This window comes from Plectropomus leopardus, chromosome 11 (genome assembly GCF_026936395.1).
Source record: "Plectropomus leopardus strain MGB_pleo_1.0 chromosome 11, ASM2693639v1, whole genome shotgun sequence".
NCBI classification, from domain to species: Eukaryota; Metazoa; Chordata; class Actinopteri; order Perciformes; family Serranidae; genus Plectropomus; species Plectropomus leopardus.
The window spans coordinates 36,821,361-36,839,830 of record NC_142186.1 but is presented as its reverse complement, the minus strand read 5'-3'; the positions used below and the strand labels follow the sequence as shown (position 1 = coordinate 36,839,830).

Here is an 18,470-nt window from a genome sequence, read left to right as displayed (position 1 = left end):
CCACCCACATATGAGGCCCCACCCACTCTAGAGCACAGCTAAGAGGTGTGTCATCAAGGTGGGAGGTCATGTGACTGAGTCAAAAAAACAGCCTGTTTGTAAACTGATCAGCGAGTGTTTGTTGTTTACAGACGACGAGTCCTCAGGAGTTCGACACCGCCATGATCTGAACGCGTCCACCGCTCAAACCTGATTCAACCTGTTTCACTCTACCCAAATATCTCAGACTTTGTTTTATTTCTCAGTAAACTGAATCTATTTGAAATATTTTTCAATGTGATGATCAGTCGATGACTTCAGATTTACTGATTATCAAAGTGAACATTTACTTCATTACCTTGTTACTAATCTGAAAATATCAGACAGTTGTGTGTTTTATAGTGAATCATGTCACATGACCACACACTGATCTCAGCCATTCGATCAGTCAACAAACTAATAAATTAACTTCTCCATCCCAGTCAGAAACAACAGCTGAAGAAGTTCAGATATTTAATGAAATAAAAACTGATTTAAAAAGTTCCCTTTAAATGTCGACAGAAAGAAAGCAAACCAACAGAAAAACACAAACAAACAAACAAAAAGTTGACAGAAAATATTTACAGTCAGCGATCAGTCATCAGTTATTGTCAACAGTCAGGTAGGTGTCAGAGCAGCTCGCTTACAATCCAGTTTATCTTCTAAAATGATTTTGATGTTTGAGCTGAAACTAAAAACTACAGGCAGACTTCAGTGACCGATGAAATCTGCCAAAACTGACAAAAGTCCCGTCCACAAAGCTCTCTGAGGCGTCCCGCCGGTGCCATGATGATTCTGCTGCATCAGATTAATGATTTGTGGCCTCAAAGAAAATAAATTCCCTCAAAATAAAATTTGTTTTTTTGTAGTTAATAGCATTTTTAAAATCCTTAACTGATGATTTTGTGTGCATCTTAATAAGTTTAATTGGGCTTCTTGTGTTTGTATTTATTAACAAAATCCTCCGTCAAGAAAACAGAGATATGCGCAAAGGGAAGACGCTCTGCTTTGTTTAAATTGTAGTCTCATATAAACACAGGAGTGAGTGAGATACAGAGATAGGAATGAACAGATGCCTCACTCTGATATAATAATAGATCTCATAGCAACTTATTGGACTGTAGAGAAGGTGTCCCACTCTGTTTGATTCGAGTGAGATTAAAACACAGACGTGAGGATTCAAAGGCGGAGATTCGGTAAAGAAGCTTCACTCTGAACTACACAGTGGGATATAGAAACCCATGTTGTAGTGGGATATAAAAACAGAGATAGGAGTGTAAAGAAGATGTCCAACCCTAAACACTTCTTATGATTATTTTTCTTTTTTGTTATCTTGTTAAAATGTAACAATGCAATAATATGTAACCGCGCTTTGGCAATAATGTACGCGTCAATAAAGCTTATTTGATTGGTTAGCAATGAGATTTTTAAAAAACATGATGCTTCACTCTGTGCACTGTAGTGAACGTTTAAAAAAACGTGTAAAAAGTTGTAAAGACAGTGTAGTAGATATCTGAGCAGAGATGGGAGTGTAGAGAAGATGCCTCACTCTGTTGAATATAGGCACATATAAAAAATGCTGTAGTGAGTAGAGATAGGATTGTAATGTAAGAGCATCACTTGGTTCATTTCTTGAAGAACTTCTTGTTGAGGAGGAAAATGAGCAGGTTGACGTTGACCTTCGCCTTGTCGAACATCTTCATCACCGCCACACCTTCATACTGCAGCTGCAGCAGGTCCTATAACACACACACACACACACACACACACACACATTATACACAGAACACACATATTATACACACATACCTGGTATTTAATCTAGGAGTCGGCTGATATTGTTTTTTCTTTAGGGCCAATACCAATACTGATTAGTACAAGTTAAAGAGACCAATAAACGATATTTGGAAACAACATGCATTCATTCATATTTAGAATTTGGAATATAACAAACTCCAACACAAAATTTTGTTTAAATCTAACACATTTTTTTATCAAAACGGAAACTTTCAACATCACATACAGCAAGTTCTGAGCATTTTTTTTTTTTTTTTAAAGATAATTTTTGGACATTTTGTCTTTATTAAATAGGACAGCTCAAGCGTGAAATGGGGAAGAGAGAGAGGATGACATGCAGCAAAGGGCCGAGGCCGGAATCGAACCCATGGCGAGGACATAATCTCTGCATATTTCTTTGCACTTTTTTAATTAATTAATTTTATTGGCAATCATTAAAATAAAATGCCTATACTGATAATCCTCAAAATCTCAAATTCCCGATAATGGTCCAGGCCGATAATCTGTCGACCCCTAATTTAATCTTGTATCAGCCTGATGTGACTCGGTGTCCAGCCCACTTTTTACCTGATATTTGAGCAGGAATTCTTCCATCTCGACGCCGAGGAATCGAGCTTTGACGTTGAAAGTTCCTTTCTCAGGTCCAGGAACGATGTCGAAGACGACGTTCTTAAACCTGGAAGAGTTCAGCTCTGTTCAGTCACTTCCTCTCAGAGCGGCAGTAAACAATGAGCACGTGTCAAATACTTACAACATGAAAATATTTGACTTTTAAAGTTTCTAACATCAACACACGTGGTGTTAAAAGTTTGTAACATTAACATTTAATGTCACATATGCTAATAACATTTTTCATCATTAAACATCAACATTAAAGTTCCTCACTGTGTCGCCGGCAGGTCCTCGATCTCCAACAGAACTCCTTTCTCGTGCAGTCGGGTGGCGCTGTAGCTCAGAGCGGGAAGCTTCTTCTTCCCTTTGCTCTCTGCTGCTTTCTTATTGGACAATTTACTGCAACACAAAAACCAATCGCAACATTTGACCTCTGTGTGTGTGTGTGTGTGTGTGTGTGTGTGTGTGTGTGTGTGTGTGTGTGTGTGTGTGTGTGTGTGTGTGTGTGTGAAATCTCACAAACTGCTCTGAAACTCAGTCTGTTCAGTTCAGATCTCTGATCACCAACAATTCTGTCACAGTCTGCAACTGTTTTAAATTATTTTGTATCTTTTCTGATCTCATTCTGAATTTAAATATTTTAATGTATTTTAACTGTATTGTTTTAATATTTTTTAATTGATAAGATTATTTTATCACTCTTCTTGTTGTGCGCTTTTGCTTTTTATTTTTGTATTTTTCTTGACGTCATCATAAATGAGATTTTGCTCTCAGTGATCCATCGAGACTAAATAAAGATTGAATTGAATCTGAATCACAGGACATCAAAGGCAGCAACACTGCTCCGAAATTAAGGACACAAGCAACGAGTCCTAAAACCGAACCGAAATCAGTTAATTTCGGCTCCTGCGGCCCCTCCTCTCAGAGTCAGCGGGGTTTTTTGAGCAGGTTTTTGGTCTGTGCTGAAGAGACTTTTACGTTTTCTTCTACGACATAAAATAAGTCAGCAAATACACGTAAACTTTAAAGCTTTGATGAGTCTTAAAAAAGGCGCTAACGAGTGGCTAAATGAGACGACAGAACGTCATCAATTCAAATTCAAAAACACTTTATTTGTTCCTGAGGAGCAATTTGTAAGGCGCACAGAGTAGTAAGGTAAAAAAAAAAGGTTAAAAATAAATAAAAAATCACGCCAAGACTCTGTGAATATATTTGTATAATATCTCCAATAAATAATCAATCCAATCAATAACATAATGTTATTCATCCAAAAATGTTTTAATGGTCCATTTAACAGGAACCTTCGTCATCATCACCATCATGATAATGACCGTGTGTGTGTGTGTGTGTGTGTGTGTGTGTGTCTACCTGTTGGCAGTCAGGTTGTCCAGACAGGAAGTGATGTAATGTCTGTAGTAGTCCACCTGTTCGCTCTGGAATCTGCTCTTCGCCTGCAGACTGCCGAGAGTCTGACGAAGCTTCTGCAGCTCCGCCCCCCGACGCTGACGGTGCAGACGCTGCTGACGGATGTCCTGCGGCGGGAGCGTGAGCACATTAACAGAACGGTATTATTAAATACCGAGTTAGTTAAAGTATCGACACATCGGAACAGTTTTCAGCTCCAGACGCCCAAATACGTGAATGAATGTTTAAGAGTTTCGGTCATAAAAACATCAGCCAAAAAGCTCAGCAAGAACCGTGTGTATCTGTAAATGTGTGTGTGTGTGTGTGTGTGAAATTGGTCACCTTGGCGATCATCTGCAAGATCTGGTTTTCGGTCTGAGGTGGTCTCAGGACGCCAAGTCCCTCCAGACGACGAAGACACCTCAGGATCTTCCTCTTCTTCTCCTCTAAACTTAGGTTGCCGTTGGCGACCAGCGACTCGTTTCTCTTCATCTTCTCAGGTGTGCGAGCGTCCTGCAGAGCACGCCGCTGCATCAGCCAATCATGGCACACTTCCTGTGGAGGCGACGACGAGTTTACCCGAGATTCAACTCTACCTCTGTGTGTGTGTGTGTGTGTGTGTGTGTGTGTGTGTGTGTGTGTGTGTGTGTGTGTGTACCTGGTCATGTGACACAGATCCTCGCAGGATTTCACTCAGAGAGTCGCCCGGCTGAGTCCTGATGACATCAATGATCAGCTGCTTTGTGCTGAAAAAAAATATAAAAAATTAATACAATTTTAAAAAACCATAAACAATAATTAACGCCTCACAGTCGTTTGCTTGCGTGAAGCAACAGTTCACAGTGACCTTCGACCACCAAAATCGAATCGGTTCATCGTTGAGTCCACGTGGATGTTTGAGCCAAATTTCTCTCAAGAGGAAATATGGCGATCACAAGACTGATGCGGACGCGCGGACGTACTTAAAGACAAACCAAAAAAATAACGGCGTGACGTTTTTTAACTGAAACGCTGTTACCTGAGCAGCAGTCCTCTGGCGTCCGGTTTGTCGTTGGACTCGTTGAAGATGTCGAACTTGTTGGTGAGAGTCAGAGAAACCTCCGTCTTGCTGCTCTGAGACAGACTGGACTCTGATCCTGGATCTGATGATGAAGACTCTCCTGAAGAGCAGAGACAGATGTGAGACCCCGGCGGTCCTGAAGCCGCAACTGAAAAATGTTTTTTTTCTTTAAGCAGCAATTAAAAATGTGGAGTCACGATGGCACGAAGAGGAGCGGCGATAAAGAAGCAGCGTGACGCCTCATTGTCACTGTGACGGTTCTCTACGACCAGCAAGAAATTAAAAAACAAACCCCCAAAAACCAACAATAATATTACCTGAAAAAAACTTTTTAAAAAAAATAAATAAATAAAAAAGAAGAAACAAACAAGAAAATTACCTGAAAAAAAAATTAAAGAATATATGTATCATTTTTTTCCTGTAACATATTTTTAAATATATATTTATAATGATTATAACTATGGTTTAGATAATTTAAAATAATAATAATAAAAATAATAGAAAATCACTTTCAAGACTTTTTTTGTCACCACGTACCAGTTTCTTGCACGTTGCTGAACATTTCTTGCCATGTTGGTCAGTGCCTTTATTCCCACGTTTTTAAAGAAATCAAACCAACCTGCTCATGTTTCAAAGGGTTAACCCCATTTTTTGATTAATAGTTATTTAAAAAAAACATACTTTGCTAATTTCAAACAATACGAAATGAGAATTTTTTCTCAAGGAAAGCTCATATTTCTCAGACACTGACAGCATTACAAAGCCTATCGATTAATCAATTAAATTTCACGTTTGATTAAATTCTTAACAACCGATTTATTGATCGTCGATTAAATGTTATGATCCCTGCTTAGTACCGATGAGTTCCTGCAGGGTGGGGACTGATCCGAGGTCCTTCAGCAGCAGCCTGAGAGGGTCTGAGGGGTCCGGACACAAAACCTCCTGATGCTCCAACAACAACTGAAGAGACACACACACACACACACACACACACACACACACACACACACACACACACACACACACACACACACACACACACACACACACACACACACACAGTGAGGATTCAGATGTGGTGTATCGTCCTGGTCCTGGTCCTGGTGTACTGACCTGGTGTGTGTTGAGCAGCTCGCTGATGGAGATGTAGACGACAGGCTTGTTGACGATGAGCAGCTCCGAGTATTCGTCCATGTTGAATCTGTCTTCGGGTTCGGGGACGTCACAAACACACAGCAGGAACTTCCTGTGAAACACGAACAGGATCAAGTTTCTTCTTTTTCTCCTCGTAAAATAAAAACCTCATGAAATCAAACGTGGTCCAGCAGAAGTCTTCAGCTGCATTTAAACGTCTTGATTTATTGTCATTATAAAAACAAAAATATGGTGACAATACAGCAGCAGATTACAGTCAAATAATATGGACTGAGGGGATTAACCCTTTGAAACCTCAGAAAATTTACTTGGTTTCGTTCAAAAGTTTTGGAGGGCGACAAGCAACTTAATAAGAAATGACCCAAACTGACATTACGAGAAAAAGAAAAATCCTGGAAAACAGAAAAAAAAATGAAAAAACAAACATAAAAATAATTCTGATCATGTTTCTCATCAGAATTATTTTTTCCTTTTTTGGCTCAGGTGTTGAATCACGTTGGATTTGTTAAATGATAAAAGATTCGTCAAAGAACTTTTTCTGCTTCATAAATTCATTAACTTCTCTCTGTCCACAGTGAAGCTTTGTTTTCTGAGCTGTTTCTTAATGTGAGACCTCAGAGGTCAAAGGTCACACTCAGACTCTGACCTGAACTTGTTGTGGGTCTGGCTGATGTACTGGTTCAGAGCTCTGACGTGGTATCCGTCTCCGTGGAAGTGTTTGTTGGCGGCGGCGTGCTGCAGCATGCGGGCGATGGAGCCCAGGATGTGACGCTGCTCCGGCTGCAGGGTGGAGCCGGCGGACCGGTCCACCACGTCGAACCCGTCCGGAGCCACGATGGCCGGGTTCATGTAGCGATAGTAGACCAGGTTACCGACAATCTGAAAGAGAGGAGGCAGCGAACAAACTGACTCTCATCTTTAACGGAGACTTAAAGCTTTGAATGTAACACTGGTGTTCAGCTGGGCTCCGTCTAAATCCTGGATCTCACCTTGTAGAGCTCGTCCTCGCTGGCTTCGGGGAACTTTGTCTTCAGAGTGTCTCTGAGAACCTTGGCTGTGTAACGTAAACCGTATCTATGACAAACACACACACAGAGTGAATACACGGCATTACTGTGGCGTCCGTGGAGGCGAACGGGTGCAGACCTACGGGAGTTTGTGGAGGCTGGAGGTGATGGCTTTGAGGACTCGGTCCGTCAGGTTCTTCAGGTTGATGATGGCGATGTCGATGCGTCTCTGGACTTCAGGGTGACTCAGAGCGTCTGCAGGTGAAACCTCGTACGGCAGAGAGCTGCAGGACACAGACAGACGGGTGAGACAGACAGGTGAGACGGACAGGTGAGACAGACGGGTGAGACGGACAGGTGAGACGGACGGGTGAGACGGACAGGTGAGACGGACAGGTGAGACAGACAGGTGAGATGGACAGGTGAGACAGACAGGTGAGACGGACAGGTGAGACGGACGGGTGAGACAGTTATTTGACATGACCTGCAGATCTACAAGAGTCCGCTTCATTACATCCTGTGATGTAGATGTGATGTGAGTGCATTCAGACCTCTTATGTCCGGTCTGGGTCTCGGTCTGGTTGATCCAGGTCTTGTAGACGTCCACCGGGTCAGTCCTGATGCTGAGGGTTCGGTCCAGCAGGACGTCTTGCAGAGCCGGACCCAGAGAGTCCCGCAGGGTGTTCTGACCGCGAGCGTGACGGTAAAAGTTCACCAACATCTTGATGACAGTGGGGTTTCCTGTGACCACGTCCTGAGGCTGCTCCACCTTCAGCCTGAGACCATCACAGACACCTTACTGGTTACGACAGTCACGGTGTGTGTGTGTGTGTGTGTGTGTGTGTGTGTGTGTGTGTGTGTGTGTGTGTGTGTGTGTGTGTGTGTGTGTGTGTGTGTGTGTGTGTACTGTCTGACCTGATCTCGTATCGCAGCGCCTCGGTGAACAGCTGCAGCAGCAGGAAGGCGTCTCTGCAGTCGGAGCCGTAGTTAAACAGACTGAACACCAACATCTCCATGAAGGCGGTGGAGCGACTCTGAGGCATCAGGAAGATCAGCTGAGCCAGGTACAGAGGCTGAGTCTGAGACACAGAGACACACGGTCAGCAGGTCTCACCTGCAGACAGGCAGGTTTGTGTGTGTGTGTGTGTGTGTGTGTCACTTGCAGCAGGTGTGTGTGTGTGTGTGTCACCTGCAGCAGGTAGAACAGGTGCGTGTGTGTGTCACCTGCAGCAGGTGTGTGTGTGTGTGTGTGTGTCACCTGCAGCAGGTAGAACAGGTGCTGGTAGGCCTCCAGTCTCTCTCTCCTCTCTCTGCTCAGAGCCTTCAGTCCTTTACTTCTCCCCACGTCCATCATATCTGACAGCTGCTCCTTGTTTTTCTTTGTCAGCTTCTTACAGTGAGACACCACTTCCTGTTTGGAGACAGAGACAGAGACAGAGACAGAGACAGAGACAGAGACAGAGACAGGTTCATTATAACTAATGCCAGTTTCACACTGCGAGCGTTCAGTGTGAATCCGGCATAACAAGGACACAAAGTCCATCGATGCTCGGCTGTGGTTCTGGTTTATGTAATGTCGTCCTACTGAAATATATACAGCATATACCACACCGTGCTGTTTTATCAGACAGAGGAGCAGAACAGGTGCAGTGGAAGAGAAACTCAACCGTTGGTCGTGCTGGGTCTAAAAGTTTGCTTTCTCTCACTCTGCTTCTCCTCTCATCTATCGATATGATCAGAGAGGACTCTACTCGTAATATATGTCCATTGTGTTTTTACTTGTGCTGCTGCTGAGTCACAAAAATGACGTTCATTGTTTTTTTAAACAATGAAAATAAAGATCTTATATATCCTAATTATGCACGCAGCGACTCAAAGTGCTGCTGAGGAACAAAAACAACAGAATGATTATAAAAAGGGACAAATGCACACAAGAAGGGGGACAAAATAAACAAAACAAACAACAAAAAAACAGCGTTCACTTTACTTTACTTGAGCCATTTTGTACGTGAACAGTTACACTTCTACATGAGCAGAGCTTTTCAGTTTTCTACCGACCTGCACAGTGGCTCTGTTTCGGACCAGCAGGCCGATCTTCAGGTCCATCAGGTCCAGGTCTGCCTCCAGCTGTCGGTTGAAGCGGATGCTCCTCACCACCTCCTCCCTCAGACGCAGCAGCTCCGCCTCCTCTCTGATGTCACCGTCGCCCAGATCGAGCAGGTGAACGAACTTCCTGACCACGGACAGAGGGGGCGTGGACGAGTGCACTGAAAGAGGTGAGGACAGGAGCTTAAAAACACCTGATAGTAATTCACATCTCTACTGTACAGAAATACATCAGGAAATATGTTTTAAATAAACAATAAAGTTTGAAGAAGTCAGCTGTTCCAACAGTCTGACCAATCAGAGGCGGCGCTTCGTTGGCGTCATCTTATCAGTGAACTCACCCAGCATCCTGTACTCGTCTCGAGCCCGGTTGGCTCTGAAGAAGGCCTGGATCTTAATGACAGCGCCCACCTGTGGACACGCAGAGTTACTACACCCTTATACCAAGGAGACAGAGCATACTGGTGATGTCAATGTCAATAAAAGGTCCAAAATTACAGTTATAGCATCTTCAGCTCTGATTTAAAACAAAAACTCACATAAAAAACACGATAAAACTCGATAAAACTTTTCTCTGTTAACCCTTTGAAACCTGGATCCACATCACTTTTCTCATGCTTCGTTCAGATGCCTTTTACAAATATTTAAACCCTTTAAACTTGAGAAAATTGGTTTGACTTTAAAAAAAAAAAAAAAAAAAAAACATGGGAAAAAAAAGGCAATTAGCAAATTAGCATGAAATGTCCAGCAAATTACAAACATTTAGTAAAAAGTGACAAGAAAATAGTAGAAAATATTTGCTGGAAAATTACAATTCATTATTATGATGATGTTTGTTTTCATTTTCTTTATTTTTTGTTTGGGTAATTTCAGGTTAATTTTCTTGTTACTTTTTACCAATTTTTGGGTCATTTTTTTTAAATTGCGTATTGACTGCTTTACATATTTCTTAAAAGTAATCAAGCCAGTTTGCTCAGATTTCAAAGGGTTAAAAGACTTAAAGTGTGTGAGTTCAGTGTGAATCAAAAACACGGCGATGACTCACATGACGTCTGAAGAAAGTCAGGCGAGCTCGATATTTTCTCCTCACCAGCCACATCTTCACGAACGACTGGATCTGTTGATGCAAACAGAGCTGATGATAAAAGCGTCTGTGATCGACCGCTCTCCAAACACACCAAAACTGAAGATGAATGGGGTGTTTCTTATCATTGTTTAGTGTATCAGGTTTTTTTTTTTACACAATTAATAAGCAAAACAATAATTTCAAAGATGTGTTGATTTTTTTATTACTGATAAACATAATTTCTAATTGTGATGATCAGATTTCTTTGTGATACCTTGAAGGATTGAAACAGATAAAATCTTTAATTGTACTTTAAGTGTTGATGATTTGGTCGTTACCTTGACAACAGCTCTCCAGTTCATGTAGAGAAACTGCAGCCGACGTCTGTACGCCCTCTGCTGGACAAACCTCCTCCAGTGAGACTAAACGCACACAGACAGAGACAGTGTCCAGTATGAACCAGTACACACCAGTTTAATAAAACATTATTTAACCCACTGAAAACATCTAACTTAAAGCTAAAAACATTCCTGTTTTACACTGCCTACTCCACCCACTAATGACTACGGATTTATTCTAAAAGTGTTTTTATATCATATTAAATAATCGTAAATAAATAAATAATCTTTTTTTTTTTTTAAATTAAAAATCATTTAGTAATTGATTCAAATGTTTATGTATTATCTCTTTACTCTTTTATTGTCAGTCCATATCTTTTATTGTTTTTATATTTTATTGCTGTGTAAAGCACTTTGAATTGCGCTGTTGTATAAAATGTGTTTTATAAATAAAGCTTCTCGCCTTAACAGCGTCGGTAAACTGTCTCACTGTGTCAGAGCCGCTGAATTCACAAATAAAGATTCTCCTGTTTCAACTTCAGGTGTTTGAGCTTCACCTGGATGACGACGACAGCGGACGTCTGACTCATCAGGTAACGTCGCCGAGCCTTCAGCTTCTGTCTGATCAGAAAGCCTCGACTGACAGCCTGCAGACGAACGACGAGGGCTTCACTGCTCTTCCAGAGGACGCTGCGACTGTACGAGCCCGAAACGCCACTGACCACGTCCTGTGCGGGGCAGACATGACGTCACACACATAATGTCACTTTTCTTCAAAAAAAAAAAAATAAAATTTTTGTCCTGAAATCTGGTATTTGAAATGAGGGGTTGACCAATATTGGTTTTTCAGGGCCGATATCAATTATTAGTAGTTAATGAGACAGATGACAAATATTTGGAACCGATATGCATTTACAACGGAAATGAAAATCTTTCTGTTAATATTTAAAATTTGGAATATAAGAAACTCCAATACAAGACTCTGTTTAAATTCCTCTAATGAACATTTAATCAAAACTGAAACGTCCAACATCACATACGGCAAGTTCACAGCAACTTTATTTCTAAATTTTAAAAAATGAAAAAAAATATTTAAAAATAAAAGATCCTTCAATGGTGACACTTTCGTCAAGTTTAATTAATTAATTTTGTCAGCGATCATTAAAATAAAACGCCAATACAGATAATCTGCAAAGTGCCAAATATCGGCCCGAGTTATCGGCCAGGCTGATCATCTGTCGACACCTATTTGAAATGTAGAAACCAAACTCCGACCTCCTCAGGTGTGTTTCTGCTGTCGCAGACACTCTGACCTCTGACCCTCAGGTGTGTTTCTGCTGTCACAGACACTCTGACCTCTGACCCTCAGGTGTGTTTCTGCTGTCGCAGACACTCTGACCTCTGACCCTCAGGTGCGTCTCACCTGTATCTCGTGTCGGTCGAGGAACACACTGTTCTGTGTGAAGCCGTTCGGTTTCTCCCAGCTGCCCTCCAGTCTGTTCAGCTGGAGGTAATAAAACGAGCCGTCATCCAGCCGGACTCGAACCCACGGACTCCTGTTGTCTCCTGCACGCACACACAAACACACATTTATATTTGGCCCCTCAGGCAGCCAACCATCAAGCCAGGGGCCTCTGCGTACTCTGAATTTAGGACCCCTGACTTACCATAAAGCCGAGATATTAACCATTTAGTGTTTTCAGGATTTCAGTTGTTCTGACGGACGAACGCTGCGTTCGTAGTAACACCGACGGTCTGTCGTACCTGCGTGCCTCCGGTCTGAGATCAGACTGTAGAGCTCTCTCTGATAATCTGCAGCGCAGGCGGGAAGGACTCCCTGCAGCTGAACCTCCGGCAGCGTCAGGACACGCAGCGTCTGATTCACTTTTTTCTCCTTCACAGCCTGATTCACCGCAGCCACCGACAGACACACTGAGACACAGAGACGAGGACGTCATCACCGTAATGTCAGTACACACCGATGTCTGCAGCGTCCACAGTGGACACACAGCAGCAGAGTCTCCTCGTGGGTTATTTTTATTAATCAACGGGGTGATAAATATAATATTAACCCTTTCAAACCTGAGCAAATTGGGGAAAAAAAAGAAAAAGAAAAAGAAATGACTCAAAAAATAGCAATAAATTAGTGAAAAAAAGCACAAAATAACTGCCTCAAGATTGGTTTTGAAAAATAAAAAAAAAGTTATATTATTAGTTTTCATTAATAATTCGATCACATAATTATAAATATGTAATTTTGATAATTATTAAATACATTCTTTCCTAGCTTTTTTCTTTTCTCTAGACATTTTCCCCTAACTTAAAAAAATCAAGTTCTTTAATTCCACTAATTTCTTCCAAATTGTGTAACATTTCTAACCGAGTTTCTCATTGCCTTTTTCTCTTTAAAAAAAAAAAAAGAAATCGCACCAATTTGCACAGGTTTCAGAAGTTTAAATATTTATGAAACGTGTCTGAAAGTAGCACAAAAAAAGATGCTGCTCCAGGTTTTAAAGGATAAATTAGGGCTGGGTCGATGTTCTTATCTCCTGATTCGATGCATCCCGATATCCGTGTGCCGATTCAAATGTACTGCCATTTTTAAGTATTAAGATTGTGCAAGAATTTGTATTTGATATTACAATTTATTGCATTTTTTTAACACAAGAAAAGCTGAATCATACAGCTCTAGAAACTGCATATCAGGAGGCATATTTTTAGAAACAATGCACATCTCACGTCATTTATTTTTTTCTGATCTTTAGTTTATTAATTTTACATATACAGCATAGTAAGGTGGTAAATAAACTCTTAACTGTTTTTATGGTCTCATGAACAATTCACTCTCAATGACGCACTTTGTGACCTCTGTGAAAGGTGCTATATTAAATTACTTTTACTGACTTTATTACTAATTGTACATTACATGTACAATAGAAGGCAGTTACCGTGGATGTTAACTGCAGCAGAAAAAGGATGGTTAAACAAATTAAAAGTAATACGAGATAAAGTAAATTAAATCAGAAGAAGCTGAGATCAATAAATCATGTGCACTCACTCTTTAGCGCTCTCTGACTCTGCTGATTGGCTCTGCTCACCGCCTCCTGGATATCAGCCAACCACAGCTCAGCTCCCGGGTCTCTGCTCGCCTGATTGGACAGAGAGGACAAACGATTTCAGCAAATAAATTCACTTAAAAGAATTGATTAACCCTTTAGGGCCCACTTCATTATTACACATTCATGTCGCTCTGCACACAAAATGCACTTTTCAAAATCAAGTTTTAAAAAAATACTATACAATTATATGACTTTTTACTTTCATTGAGTTCATTTTAAACCAAAATCTGTTCTAATCATGAATATCAAATATTCAAAAATTAATTATTTTCAATACACTACATGCAAAGTAATTTTTCTTGCTGCTGACAGTCTGGGATATGTCAGTGTGTGAGTGTAGCTGCTGACAGTCTGGGATATGTCAGTGTGTGAGTGTAGCTGCTGACAGTCTGGGATATGTCAGTGTGTGAGTGTAGCTGCCGACAGTCTGGGATATGTCAGTGTGTGAGTGTAGCTGCTGACAGTCTGGGATATGTCAGTGTGTGAGTGTAGCTGCTGACAGTCTGGGATCTGTCAGTGTGTGAGTGTAGCTGCTGACAGTCTGGGATATGTCAGTGATCAGCAGCTACATTGACTGTGACAGGTCACCTAGTGGAAATAGCATGTATTTCCTCCAGATGCCAAATATGGTCAAAATGACCTCATCAGGTGGAAAATAGTCAAAATGACAAATTCAGAGTCAAAAGCCCAGAATGACACCCAGAAATAATACAAGTCCTGTTTTTCTGCTCTGATGGCTGTGGGATCAAAAATGTCAGTTTGAATGGGTTTCAATGGAGCATTTTTGGACCTGAACAGTCTGAATGTAACTATTTAGTTTCCACAGTGTATTTTAGACTTATTGTAGGAGCTGAGCTGCAAATTCACTGATTATACTCAAATACACAATCTGGACTACATTTAGGACACATGCATCAACACACACACAGTTATCACAAACTGAAGAACGGTATGTGTTAGGTGTACCAAACAGTCCCTCAGGGTTAATGTTAGTTGTGTAGTTACCTGAACTTTGTGTTGCCGCGCTCTGGTCAGCAGCGTCAGGTATCTGCAGGCGTTGGCAGGTAAAACCTCCTCCACACCACAGGAGGGCAGCAGCAGAGCAGACAGCAGCTGCTGAGAGTTTCCTCTGATCACGGCCTCGTTCACCAGACCGACGGACTGCAGCTCTGAGGGTCAGAGGTCACACAGAGGTCAGAGTGTGTGCATGTGAAGGTGTGTGTGTGTGTGTGTGTGTGTGTGTGTGTGTGTGTGTGTGTGTTTTGCGTACGCTGGTGTTCGTCCTGCACTGAGTTGTTGACAGAGTTGATTGCTTCCTGCAGCTGATTCCAGGTCAGCAGATCTCTGCCCGCCTGCTGCTTCACACCAACCAGACGCTCAAAGTACCTGACAATGACAGCATCATCATCATCATCACCATCATCACCATCATCATCACTATCACCATCACTATCACCATCATCACCATCATCATCACTATCACCATCATCATCACCATCACCATCATCATCACTATCACCATCACCATCATTATCATCATCATCACCATCATCACCATCACCATTATCATCATCACCATCATCATCATCACCATCATCATCATTATCATCATCATCACTATCACCATCACCATCATCACCATCACCATCACTATCACCATCACCATCATCATCATCATCATCAACATCACATCATCACCATCATCATCATCACCATCATCATCATCATCATCATCATCATCACCATCATCACCACCATCACCATCACCATCACCATCACCATCATCATCATCACCATCATCATCATCACCATCATCAACATCATCATCACCATCATCAAATGAGATCTGTATGTGCCTGGTAAAAACTGAGCTTTCTGAACTGAACTGTCTGAGAGGACGAAGACGAAGGAGTCCTACCTGTCCAGCAGGGTGTCGTCCACATCGGACAGTCCTGCAGACGGACTGACCAACGAGGAGCTGAACTTCTGCAGATGTCCCACCTCTATCGCCTGATTGATGAGCGCCACAGCTGACAGCATCTCCACGGCAACAAACAGCTCTTCCTGCTGCAGCGCCCCCTGGTGGAGTCAACAATAAAACTCATTCACTAACGCTGTATCAAAACAACATAAATATTATATTAAAACTACATTAATCTTTTGAAACCTGGGCAAATTGGCTTCATTTCTTACTTATTATTTTAACAGGTAATTTTTATTATTTATTAATTAAAATTTATATTATTTATGGAAATCAAATATGTAATTAAATTATTGAAAAATACAAAAAGTAAAAAAAGAAATCAGAATAAAGTGCTTAAAATCCTAACAATTTTAAACATGAAGTTATGTTAATTAGAAATATAGTTTTTTCCCCTATCTTTAAAAAAAACATTTTTCTAAAATGAATAATGTCTTGCAATATGTGGGTTTCTCCTGGATTTTTGCTTTTGAAAGGAAACAAACTAAAATGCTCAGAGTTCAAATGTTATTAAATACAGGGGCGCCTGCACTGATGTTGCTCCAGGTTTAAAGGGTTAATATCACATAATATTCTATTAATACTGTAACTGCTGTGTGAAGATGTGCGTTAACCCTGAGGTTTGCCTGTCAGGTGTGTGTGCAGGTGTACCTGTGCAGTCTGTCTCTGCAGCAGCTGCAGCTCTCGGTGATAAAGAGTCGCAGCGAACGGAAACACTTCAGGAAGCTGAAGGTCAGGAGACATCAGACAGCTGACGGTGTGACGGGCGTCACTGAGACGCAGCGACGCATTCACACTCTGCACCGCTGCATCCACTGAAACACACGAACAGATGCTATAATTCAACCCTAACCCAGTCTCATCAACAATCAAATCAAAACTAAAACTTTTTTATATAAATAATAATAAGATTGATACTGTCTTTGTTGAAGTATTTAAATTTCTCATTTTGTTCAACTGTTTCAGTTCATAATTAAATAAAGAAAATCTGAAGAATCTGACAACCTGATGGAAATAATTAAATAATGAATTTTCAAAACATTTCCGATTAATTTTCCCAAATTAATTGAATGAATTTCAGCTTCAAATATTAAACTCATTGTGTGGCTCACTGGTTTGGGCTCTCTGGGCTTCCTGGTTGGCGATGGTCACGCCCTCCTGCAGCTCGTCAGGCTCCAGAGGATCAACACAGCCCTCATCCTGGGGTCAAAGGTCAGGGGATCAAAATTAGAGGTTTCTCATGTGTCATCTAAATCTTTGCACACTAAATTCTTTTGTCTCATCAGGTTTAAATCTGGTGTTAAAACATTAAACATTTTTGAAATGTTGAGACGAAGACGAACGCCTCTCATGGAAGTTCAGTTTTTCCTGTTTTTTGTTTGTCTTGTCGGGGACCCGTACTTTACATTTATAACGTAAAATTTGATGTACTCAACATTTTCAGGTTCACCATTCAGCTCTAAACAGACTATTTGGTGGACGGGCTTGGAAAATGTGTGTATTTTTGTGTGTACATATTTGTGTTTTTGTGCGAGTACCAGGGCTTTCTGCTGCCGGTCTGCTGACAGCTGGTCCAGGTACCAGGGGCCATTGTCAGTACGGAGGCCCCTGAGGGCCAAACACGGCAGCTGCAGAGCCGAGAGCAGAGAGAGTTCGTCTGCAGAGTCCAGAGCTTCATCCACCTGCTCCACCGCTGACCGCACTGAGAGAGATCAGCAGTATTATTGATATTATATTGATTTATTTAGTAACTTTAAAGAGTTCCCTCTTAAATCATATTTATTATTCAAAAAGTGGGTAACAGGCTTAGCCAAAATATCAAATATTCTGTGGATGAGCTTATTTAACTCTATCATGTCCAAGCCCAAACGTTTACGGAAGTTTATGTAAGTAATCTGTATATAAAAGAGTATGTAATTATATGTATTTTAATATATCTACATATATGAATGAAGTTTGGTCTGAGAGTGAAACTGACCGTTAACAATGTCGATGTTGTCCTGGATTTCTCTCTGAGTCAGAAACTCTTCATAGATATCTTTCTCTTCTGGACCTCCACACTGACACACACACACACACACACACACACACACACACACACACACACACACACACGATTAACAACAACATAACCTCAGTGTCTTTACTCACACAGTGACAGGAAGCAGCTGTATGATACAAAGAGTAAATAAAAGCAGAGTTTGAGAGTCAGATAATCTTCTGACTGAGTTAATGTTTTCTTTTCGACCAATCAGAGCTCAGACTCTCACCTTCTTGGCCGCCTGCTTTCCTTTCCGTGTTTTCGCCTGCTGCATCATCTCCTGGTAGACGCTCATCAGCGCCTCCTGCAGGTCGGTGAGCAGGGCGTTAGGGTTCCTCAGAGCCTTCGCCGTGACCTCCACCTGACCTTTGTCCACTGCCTCGTTAATGGCAATCACCGCCGCATGGACTGATGGGAAAAAACACAGAGGCTGAGTCACTGTCTCCTTCTCCTCCTCCTCCTCCTCACAACCAATCAGCTGGCTTCTCTCTCTACCTGCAGCCTCGTCCACTGACAGCTCATTGGCCAGAATTCCTCCAATCTTGTTGAATGCCGGCATCTGGATCCCGTATTTATCCAACTCTGACTTCATGTTGCTGATCTCCTCCTCTGAACAGACACACACACACACACACACACACACACACACACACACACACACACACACACACACACACGCAAACACGCACACACACCCAGACGTTTACATAAGTCCCAAACATCTCACAGCTCCTTTAAATGAATGTAATCTACCTGTCTCTGTCTG

The 18,470-nt window shown here is 41.5% G+C and overlaps 1 protein-coding gene across 2 annotated transcripts in view; it reads right to left on the bottom strand.

The window, feature by feature from the left end:
* Positions 1-477: 477 nt before the first annotated feature.
* Positions 478-18,470, bottom strand: part of iqgap3 (IQ motif containing GTPase activating protein 3) — a 25,553-nt gene continuing 7,560 nt past the window's right edge. For both annotated transcript variants that reach the window (XM_088084799.1, XM_088084798.1), the window contains 32 exons: positions 18,200-18,313; positions 17,934-18,112; positions 17,642-17,723; positions 17,202-17,365; positions 16,776-16,863; positions 16,315-16,478; positions 15,601-15,761; positions 14,953-15,068; positions 14,688-14,851; positions 13,622-13,712; positions 12,328-12,495; positions 11,987-12,129; positions 11,121-11,291; positions 10,564-10,647; positions 10,205-10,276; positions 9,501-9,570; positions 9,112-9,320; positions 8,312-8,464; positions 7,969-8,132; positions 7,605-7,829; positions 7,197-7,337; positions 7,036-7,120; positions 6,693-6,925; positions 6,005-6,137; positions 5,749-5,851; positions 4,850-4,991; positions 4,490-4,577; positions 4,174-4,386; positions 3,796-3,959; positions 2,701-2,826; positions 2,383-2,491; positions 478-1,757 (listed from right to left, as the gene is read on the bottom strand). In XM_088084799.1, the coding sequence (XP_087940925.1) occupies positions 1,644-1,757; positions 2,383-2,491; positions 2,701-2,826; positions 3,796-3,959; positions 4,174-4,386; positions 4,490-4,577; positions 4,850-4,991; positions 5,749-5,851; positions 6,005-6,137; positions 6,693-6,925; positions 7,036-7,120; positions 7,197-7,337; positions 7,605-7,829; positions 7,969-8,132; positions 8,312-8,464; positions 9,112-9,320; positions 9,501-9,570; positions 10,205-10,276; positions 10,564-10,647; positions 11,121-11,291; positions 11,987-12,129; positions 12,328-12,495; positions 13,622-13,712; positions 14,688-14,851; positions 14,953-15,068; positions 15,601-15,761; positions 16,315-16,478; positions 16,776-16,863; positions 17,202-17,365; positions 17,642-17,723; positions 17,934-18,112; positions 18,200-18,313 (4,433 nt within the window). In that variant the 3' untranslated portion in view covers positions 478-1,643. The remainder of the gene's footprint in view (positions 1,758-2,382; positions 2,492-2,700; positions 2,827-3,795; positions 3,960-4,173; positions 4,387-4,489; positions 4,578-4,849; positions 4,992-5,748; positions 5,852-6,004; positions 6,138-6,692; positions 6,926-7,035; positions 7,121-7,196; positions 7,338-7,604; positions 7,830-7,968; positions 8,133-8,311; positions 8,465-9,111; positions 9,321-9,500; positions 9,571-10,204; positions 10,277-10,563; positions 10,648-11,120; positions 11,292-11,986; positions 12,130-12,327; positions 12,496-13,621; positions 13,713-14,687; positions 14,852-14,952; positions 15,069-15,600; positions 15,762-16,314; positions 16,479-16,775; positions 16,864-17,201; positions 17,366-17,641; positions 17,724-17,933; positions 18,113-18,199; positions 18,314-18,470) is intronic.